The 10,458-nt window shown below is 38.2% G+C and overlaps 1 protein-coding gene across 1 annotated transcript; it reads left to right on the forward strand.

Annotated features, from left to right (window-relative positions):
- Positions 1-5,423: 5,423 nt before the first annotated feature.
- LOC101595628 (olfactory receptor 13D1-like) lies at positions 5,424-6,381 on the forward strand. Its single transcript, XM_012948433.2, is given in 3 exon segments — positions 5,424-5,796; positions 5,799-6,152; positions 6,155-6,381. Coding segments are annotated over 3 exon segments (954 nt in total).
- Positions 6,382-10,458: the final 4,077 nt, after the last annotated feature.

A 10,458-nucleotide genomic window follows, 5' to 3' on the forward strand; every position in this document is an offset into this window, starting at 1 on the left:
TCAAATATCAAAAGTTTCTACCTGTAGGATGATTTAAACATTCAACTTTAAATCACTTGTGGGATTACAGAGTCTCTTTGAAGAAAACAAAGGTGAATTTAAATTGGTTGCTAAAGGCACAGCCTGGTCCCCTTGAAATTTTTAGTTGTCAAGAGGTTAGCAAATACTTAGATGAACCATTGGCATATGGACTCAAACTTGTGGAAGGAAGTTTTACTAGAAATGGAGAGTTTATTTTTGGTCTGGCACCACTTACACATACACATTACTCGTAACAGTCTAAAACGGTGGAACACTTACATCAGGGTTCTTCAGGGTAACTGTAGCTCAAAGAGAAGACACTAAGATTCAAACTAATATCATGAGGAACAGACACAGTGAATCCATGCTTGTCTTTATTCTTAGCATGAAGGCATGTGTCCTCATAAATTCTAGTGACTCACTAAAGGAAGTAAATGTTGATGGAGATACATATGCTTGAATCTACAAGACATTCTCTCTTTGAAGATTTTACTACCAATCAGCCATGTTATTCATTATCTGTGGAAAATTTGAGAACCCTACACAGACACTAAAATAAGGTAAATTAGAGCAGATTTGGAAAAGGTTATTTTCAGAAAGCAAAGAGTGCATAGGTATTCTGAAATATTTATTTAAAAATTATTGAACAAAACACTGAAAAATATAGGACAAAGGAATTATTGGGAAAATATCTTGCTACCTATGAACATATTTTAAAATTAATTTTTGCTTACCTTTGGGGATTAAAGAAGACAGCATAGATATTTGGATAAAATTAAAATATTATGTATCATGTGCTCTCTCTGTGCCAAGATCTTTTAGATGTATTTTGTTAATCTCCAAACAACCCTATAATTATAGTACTATGACTTTATTTTACAGTGCTTGGTTGAGGTACTGTGTGTATAAGTTTATTTTGCTAATAATCCACAGAGCCAAGGCTGAATATCCTTATGCCCAAAACAACTGTTCTTTCTAGTAAACCACTGGAGTCTCCATGAAGATACCTTATTTGATGTCAGAACAAACAGGTAAGAATATTGGATTACAATGGGCTTGCAATGCTGTGACCTAAAAATAATTGCATGGATGACTTGTCCTGTCAATCCCACAAATGAGCCCAATGCGCAGTTGTGCTCTACAGCAAAACTGTGGAAGTCAGCACTCAATATTGGATTCATTCCACAACTCTGACCTCCTTCCTGGTCAGGGTCTCTTGTTCACTTTCATTGTGACCTTCCTGAAAATCATCTTGTCTCTGCCTTCCTTCTTGCCATAGGTTCACTGGCCTAACAGAATCCTGCCACTGCTTTGAACTTTCACATGCAGTCTGAGATCTGAACTCAAGTACTAAGAGTTTCATAATAAGTGTTTTATCCAGATAAGTGTTTACACAGCCCTAGGAAAGATAATATTTATAATATTAATGATTTCTTTTTCTAGGACTAAATTACAAAAGATTTATCAAGAATTCTGTATTCTATCAAATGGTCTTCCACATCAAATTGGATGGCAATTGATTTCCTTTTTGTTACTTATTTGAAATTGTTTCCCAGGCCACATTATTATTCTTAGTGATACCAATTCTCATAATTGTGAAAGAAATTACAAGAGGGCAAAAGAATTCATGATTGGGTTTACAGGGTTTTCTATCACATCACTGAAATTTAGAAATAAAAGAAGTAATGATTGTTATCAAGCTTAACATAGTAATAAAAAACACTTTCTCAAATAGTCTTGTCTTGTTTTGAATCAGTGTAGGGATCATTGAAATATTAGACTGGTCTAGTGTCTAAACAGGCTGACTCTAGAGCCACATGACTAGGTTCTATATTCACTGTGACCTTGATGTAGAGGTAAAGGTACTTTATTTTGTCTCTATTTGCATTGCAGAAAATGGGAATTAAATTAGTACCACATTCATAGCATTTAAGTAAAGCTTAAGTGACTCAAGACATTCAATGAGCTTAGACCAGCACAGCTGGCCTGCAACAAAAAATTCAAAAAGTAATCATGAGTTTAGTCACATATGAAATTTTCACGGATAAAACAATATGTGCAATCTATAGATGCAATTCAAAGTCAAATATAAAATTAAAATAGGGCCAGAGAGATGGCTTAGCAGTTAAGTCATTTGCCTGCAAAGCCAAAGGACCCAGGTTAAATTCCCCAGGACCCACAGTAGCCAGATGCATAAGGGGGAGCATGTGTCTGGAATATGTTTGCAGTGGCTGGAGGCCCTCATGCGTCCATTCTGTTTCTCTTTCTCCCACTCCCTCTCCCTCTCTCCGTCTCTCAAATAAATAAAATGAATAAATAAAACATGCTTAAAATTAAAATAAAAACATATAATATTCAGTGTATATAAAATGATATTGGGCTGTAGGGATGGCTTAGAGGTAAGGGTGTTTGCCTGCAAAGCCAAAGGACAGATGTTCATTCCCTAGGACCCACGTAAGACAGATGCATAAGGTGGCACATGCATCTGGGGTTCATTTGCAGTGGCTGGACTCCCTGGCATGCCCATTCCCCCTCTGTCTCTGTCTCTCAAATAAAACTAAAAATAAAATAAAATATTTTAAAATGATATTAACTTATATGGAAAATCTATTGAACTAGCATATAAGAGAAAAATACAGAATTTAGAGCAATTGAAAATTATAAAAGGAAGAAAGATAATAATTGGTGATTTTAACTATAAGAGAGTAGATTCCAGGGAACCTCACTCCTAGGATTTCCTAGAAATCAAGTTCTAAATGGTTTCCACACATTTAACTGGCTAGGTGTTCCCAGAAAATGTTAATGTTTCAATGATTATGGTCAGAAACTTCAATCTCCTTGCTCTAATTTTGAAAAGCAAAAAAGAAATTGACTTTTTTTGACAATGAGAACTAAAAAATACAATTTATAATATGTAGTTATACTGACATAATAATATTCATTATGTATTTCATCATATTATAGTCCTATTTATTTATAGTTTTATATGACAAATTGGAAGTACCTACTATACCTGCTACCTAGTAAATACCATATTATTCAACTCCCAGAACAAACTACCAAAGCATTATACTTCCACCTATTTTTCTATCTGAGACTTGTAGCTTAGGTAGGTGCAACTCTTAAATGCTGAATAACTTAAATGACCATTGTGGTGGTTTGATTCAGGTGTCCCCCATAAACTTAGGTGTTCTGAATGCTAGCTCCCCAGCTGATGGATATTTGGGAATTAATGCCTCCTGGAGGGAATGTATTGTTGGGGGCGGGCTTAAGGGCTTTATAGCCAGTTTCCCCATGCCAGTGTTTGGCACACCCTCCTGTTGCTGTGGTCCACCTTACGTTGGCCAGGGGGTGATGTCCACCCTCTGCTCATGCCATTGTTTTCCCCTGCCATTGTGGAGCTTCCCCTCGAGCCTGTAAGCCAAAATAAATCTCTTTTTCCCAGAAGCTACTCTTGTTGGGTGATTTCTACCAGCAATGTGAACCGGACTGCAACAGTAAAGTGGTACCGGGAGTGGGGTTGCTGCTAAGACACCTGACTATATGGCTTCAGCCTTTTGGAGCTGATTTTCAAAAGGAATGTGGAAGGAGTTGAAACCTTGGCCTAAGAGATGCCTTGCAGTGCTGTAAGTACAGCTTGATGGACTATTTTGGTCAGAGCTGCAAGACCTGAATGCAGTAAGAACTATGGACTGTGAGGTTTGGCTTATGAGGGTGAGAAAAAGCTTTGCCTGGACTGGGCTAGCAGTTTGTGTGAGAAGCTTGCTCTTGTGCCCATGTCCTGAGAAGTTGTGTAGGGTTGCTTTGCGTAGAAATGAACTGGTGTGAGCAGAGGGATATGGCACAGAAAGAAAAATCTTTGGGTGAACTGTTGCCCATTCAGCTGCAACTGAGAGATTACAACCTATGAGACTGGGCTAGCTGACCTGCGCTGGGGCAACAAGAAGAATGTAGACTCTTTTGAAGGGGCCTGAGTGCTCAAGGAGTGTCCTGTTCTTCAAAGTCTGCTTTATTCCCTCCTGGATTAACAAATTGGCACCTACCTGGTATCGTGGAGTATAAGAAATGCTGGAAAGAGGGTCATTGAGTTTGCAACACGGTCTTGTGTTTTGGAAATGGCCATGGGCAGTGTGAAGCAGGTTTGCTGGATGCCTGCATAGAGACCCATGGGGCCATGAGGATGAACCGTGGCTTGCAGTGGAGACCCAGTGGAGATGCTGGGACCACGAGATGGCTGCCAAGGAGCTGCCGGTCTCGATGAAGTTTTCCAGGACTGTGAGTAGCCTAGCTGGAGGGGCGGAATTGGAATGCCAGAGACTTGTTGCTGGTTAGAATTATCGGACTTGAAGACTTGTCCCTGGACTTGAAGCTACAGAGTTTGATGTTTGCCCTGGTAGTTTAAATCTTGTATTGGTTGAATGTTTCTTTGCTATGCCCAGTGCCATCTATTGCAGTATGAGTATTCATTCTGTGCCATTATGGGTTTTTTGAGGTTATTTTTTGGTATTATGGCTCAGCTAAAAGATCTTGGACTATGGGGATGTATGAACATCATTGGGATTGATAAAAACTATGGGACTTTTAAAGTCAGGCTGAAAGCATTGTATTTTACATCATGTATGGATATCAGTTTATGGGGGCCAGGGGCAGAATGTGGTGGTTTGATTCAGGTGTCCCCCATAAACTTAGGTATTCTGAATGCTAGGTTCCCAGCTGATGGAGATTTGGGAATTGACGCCTCCTGGAGAGAGTGTATTGTTGGGGGCGGGCTTATGGGTATTAAAGCCAGTTTCCCCATGCCAGTGTTTGTCACACCCTCCTGTTGCTGTAGTCCACCTTATGCTGGCCAGGGGGTGATGTCCACCCTCTGCTCATGCTATCATTTTCCCCTGCCATTGTGGAGCTTCCCCTCAATCCTGTAAGCCAAAATAAATCTCTTTTTCCCAGAAGCTACTCTTGTTGGGTGATTTCTACCAGCAATGCAAACTGGACTGCAACAACCATCATTTAGGTAAGTGCCAAGATACAGAATCCAAAGGATACTTTAAACTAGATCCATCTTTATTAAAATACAGTTACATTTTAATATGTTCATTTAATTAAAAATATTCATATGTCCATATTAGAAAGTAGATTAGCCTGAGATTGCATGGAGTTAGAGGTCTGGCATTTTACCGCACAATTCCTGTTGCTGTGTGGTATTAAGTCATATAATCTCTCAATGCCCATATTGTTAATAGTGAAATCAGTATACTATTCCCACTGTTGCTGATTGCAGAAACTGTTTTAAAAGTAAACGAAGATTGAGTAAGTTAAAGTGATTTGATAATTCTATATAAAATTTCAAATTTCCTTGAATCATGGTGTTATATGAACTCTGCAGGTAACATGAACATGTGAAGATGGGAAATTATTCTGCAGTGACTGAATTCTTTCTGGTGTGGCTCTCCCAATACCCAGAAGTCCAGTTTTTTCTACTTATGCTCTGCCTCACCATGTACATGATAATCTTCTTAGGAAATAGTCTTCTCATTATTATCATTATCTTAAATATGCATCTCCACACCCCCATGTACTTCTTTCTTGGAAACCTCTCATTTTTGGACATCTGTTACACATCATCATCTGTTCCTCCAATGCTTATTGTATTTATGTCTGAAAGAAAATCCATCCCTTTCTTTGGCTGTGCTCTTCAAATGGTTATGACCCTCGGCTTGGGTCCCACAGAGTGTGTCCTCCTGGCTGTGATGGCCTATGATAGATATGCAGCTATCTGCAACCACTGAGGTACCCCATCATCATGAACAAGGTGGTATATGTACACATGGCTGTGTGGTCCTGGGTTATAGGCTATGTGTTTTCCCTAGTACAAACAGTCTTCACAATGGTGATGCCTTTCTGTGGTAATAATGTCATTGACCACTTTACCTGTGAGATCCTGGCTCTTCTTAAACTTGTATGCTCAGATATTTCCATGAATGTGCTTATCATGACAGTTGCAAGTATTGTTTTATTAGTGATTCCTCTGCTATTAATTTTTGTGTCCTATATTTTCATTCTGTCTTCCATCTTGAGAATTAATTCTGCTGAAGGAAGAAAGAAAGCCTTTTCTACCTGTTCAGCCCATATGACTTGGTCATCTTATTCTATGGTTCAGCTCTTTTTATGTACATGAAACCCAAGTCAAAGTACTCCACAGCATCTGATGAAATCATTGTGCTGTCTTATGGAGTTGTAACTCCAATGTTAAATCCTATTATTTATAGCTTGAGGAATAAAGAGGTAAAAGAAGCTGTGAAAAAACTTCTGAGAAAACTTTTGCATCTACAGAAAATAATGAAAGTCCTTAGAGGCACATGATATGTTCGACGAGATCAGTCAAGTGTTTTTTGTACAAAAGCTGCCTGCAAGTCCCAAGATAAGACTGTCATTATTTTCAAGAGGCAAAGCCATGTAAGCCATTTTAATCTTGTCTTACTAGCAGAGTTCCAAGCTGTGTGCTTCTTTTCTCGTTGGTTGCTACATGTTTTTTCATCAAATGACTCTCTTCTCTGATCTCTCTCTTCTTCCCACTGTTTCTCTCTTTTTCATTTCTGTTTTATTCTCCTCTCTTCTATTTCCTTTTCTTTTTTGTACTTCTCCTCTCTCCTTCATCTACTCTTTTCTCTCCCTTTCTCTTCCTGCTCTCCTTTCTCAGTCATCTTTTATTGAATACCTGTTCTTTCATTGATAAGAATCCCCTCTTATAGTAAAAGAAAGTATCTTTGCTTTTGACAATTCAACAGGCTCTCCATATGAGTCCATTAGAGCTGGAAGAGACTAACCTAACCATTTTGAAATCAGTAGTTAGAAGTGAATATAGGCCTGCCCAATGACAAAACAAATCTCTCTAGCTACAGTGATTCATTCAGCATAGCAAGGGAGACAAGTCAGGTGAATCAAACTTAATCCCAGACTGTTCCACAATTTGGGAAGAAAAGTGCTCTCTGTTAAAATTAGAGAAGAGGCAGAATTTGAGCCCCAATATTTGCTAGCACCTTGCAAATCATAACTGTAAGCACAACTTAAGTTATAAAGAGAACAGAAGGAGTCTGGTGCTATTCTTTTAACTTCTTGGTTAAATAGTGTCTAAAGTCAAATTTAAAACTATACTTTTAGTTATATGAGTCAATAAACTACCTTTTTTAGTATCACTTATGATCATATACTCCATAATATTCCTTTACTAATTCCTCATTCTACTTTTTATGTAAAAAGTAAAGACTTAGGACTGGGGAGATGCGTCAGTCAATAAAGTACTTGCCATACAGACCTAAGATCTAATCCCAAGCACCATATGAAATGCTGCTGGGCATGGCCACCTGCACCTGTCACCCCAGTGCTGGGGAAGTAGGAGCTGGATGATCCCTGGGGCTTGCTAGCCAGCTTGTTTACTTGAACTGAGGCGCTTAAGTTCAGCAAGAGACCTTGTCTCAAAGAATAACTGCAGAGTGACTGAGGAAGACATCTGATTCAACCACCTACATATATGTGCATGCACATGTGTGTATATGAACTTGCAAACACACACATTCCCACACTCACTTGGAAATGTATGCATACAGGCATGCACACTACATCCACATAAGCATGCAAAATAAAAAAATATATTTAAGGACTAGAGAGATGCTTAGCAGTTAAGGTGCATGCCTGTGAAGCCTAAGGACCCAGGTTCAATTCTCCAGGTCCCATGTAAGCCAGATGCAAATGGTGCCACATGTATCTGGAGTTTGTTTGCCAGTGGCTATAAGGCCCTGGAAAGCATTCTCTCACTCTCTCTCTCTCGCCCTCTCTCTCTCTCTCTCTATCTCTATCTCTAATAAAGAAATAAAGATAAAGTCTTTTTTAAAACAGATATTTAAGGGCTGGAAAAGTGGCTTAGCAGTTAAGGCATTGCCTACGAAGCCTAAGAATCCTGGCTCAATTCCCCAGGACCTATGTAAGCCAGATGCACAAGAGGGAGCATGTGTCTGGAGTTTGTTTGCAGTGGGTGGAGGCCCTGCCATGCCCTTTCTCTCTTTCTCTCTCTCCCTCTCTCTCTCTTTCTCTCTCTCTCTCAAATAAATAAAGAAATAAAATATTTACAAATTTAAAAAATATATTTAAGTACTATAGCCCCTCTAGGGGCATTTTCCTCACTAGCCCCTATTCCTGATACCAAGTTGATAGTGTCTATTCATTTTATTTAAAAGTGTACTTCCTCACCAGCAATGAGTTGAAAATATTGAAGTCTGATCTTCAAAACACTTAGAGTGCTTTGTTAAAAACATGGCAAGCTATAGACTCAGGATTTCATAATTTCAGTATGAAGCCAAAGAAGCAACAAACATATCAATTTTCTGTCACTGTGAGCACTGTAATAATCATTACAACTCTCAGAAAACTAGTGTCTTCATGAAGCCTTCCTACCAAAGAAAGAAGGTTGATTGGAATCCAACACTCCAAAGTGGTATCAGCATTCTCGCTTCATGTTTCTTAAACACCTCAGTACCTCTGAAGCACGTATAAAATGGCATTGCACTTCAACTCCTGGATGTTCTGTGGCCTCTCCCCAGCATTCCTAAAGCCACTGTCTCTGGTTTCCACCCACTCATCTTTTCCCATCTTATTCTTGTTGATCATGACCATCCTGTTCTGGCAAAATTAATTCTCCTCCCAGAAAAAGCAATTTAGGTAAAGATAGGTTTGAAAGGAGTAGAGATTTTTGGACCTAAGTAATAGATGATTTTTGTTAAATCATCAAGAAGTTTGTTCTATAACATTATTTGTTAAAACAAACTTTTAATTCAAGGTCACCTTGGTATATAGAGGAAGAACTGTGTTATAAACAAACAACCAAAATAAAATTCCTTCACATCCAGAAAATACATGACAGTATTATTGTGTGCTGAGTTAATGAATATGCTATTGTTTTTCTTGTATTAAAGAAAAATAAGGTATTGCCTTACCCTTACATTTGTCATTCTCTCCATTAGAATCAACCCCTTTTATCAAAACTATAAGCAAAAATTAAAGATGGCTCTCAAAATTTCTCCTCCAACCTAAAGCCATTTTTACTATACTGGCATGACTGCTTCTGCTTCCTTCTCTTCTTCCTTCCTTCCTTCTCCTAATTCTTCTTACCCCTATTCCTCCTCTTCTACCTCCTGCTTCTCCTTCACCCTCTTATTCCTACAGACATGTATTTAAGCTTTGAAGTATCCATTTTGTTTGTTTGAAGTTTCAGAACAGATATAATTAATGAATAGTTTGTTAAAACTTGGAAATACTGACCACCTCTGTGGGGGTTAAGAGGCCACTGCAGGTTTCAACTGGGATGGCATAGAGGTTATTTTAATATTCTATGACCTCAATGGCACAGGCAGGCATTTTTTAAAACTCTGAATATTACCTGAAGGTCTGTGAAATTATAGTAGGTAGATTTTAAATTCAAACTAAATTGTAAATAAATGTTAAATTCTAGTGAATGTGACACATTCTGAAATACTTAGAAAATAATGTGTCTACAGTTTCCATAAAAATACATTCACAAAAATTATTTGGACCTAGTATAGAAGTAATGAGAAGAGAAACATACATACAGGTAAATCTAGTAAAGTGTCAATGGAAGACTCTAGAAACTAGTTTCTAGGTAAATGATCAACATAAAAGTTTGCTAAATATTGTTTTAAAAAAACACGTAAACTTTGTCAAGAGTACAGGTCTGGAATTAACTTTCTACCTGCGAATTAAGAAAAGTTAGAAATCACATACTAAATGGTATCATTCTTAAAATTATTTTTGAAAAAAAAGAAGTTCTACTGTTTTAATAGTCAAAACTTGGGCTGAAGAGATGGCTTAATGATTAGAGCCACTAGCTTGTAAAACCTGCTGTCCTGGTTTTGATTCCGTGATACCCACCTAAACCCAGAAGCACAAAATGGTACATGTATCTGGAGTTCATATATAGTGGCATGAGGCCCTAATGTACCCATATTCATTTATTCAAATGAACTTAACTCATCAAAAAGTTCTATTTTCAAAAGGAATGGTTTTTAATAGGTTATATACAACTTTACAAGAGAAAAATTAAAAATAAATTAGTGATTTCTGTGAAACCTAGGTTATTTTTTAAAATTTATTACTTATGTACACAGGGTGTACCATTGTTAGCCTCCTCCCTGTCCTTCCCCCTCTAAAGGGACCCTCCTCATTGGGGAATGTGAGTTGTGCATAGTCAGAGAGAGAGACTTACAAGTGCAGGACTTAAAAGGAGCAGGGTTTTCTTCCCCCCAATGACAGAGGCGCCAGAACTGATGCTTGAGGGAATGGGTCCAGCAGGGAACCAAAAGCACATGACCGCCCACTGGTATCTCGGGCTTACCTACGTCCCCAAGATTCGAACTGGGGTCCTTTGAC

This window comes from Jaculus jaculus, chromosome 1 (assembly GCF_020740685.1).
Source record: "Jaculus jaculus isolate mJacJac1 chromosome 1, mJacJac1.mat.Y.cur, whole genome shotgun sequence".
Lineage (NCBI taxonomy): Eukaryota > Metazoa > Chordata > Mammalia > Rodentia > Dipodidae > Jaculus > Jaculus jaculus.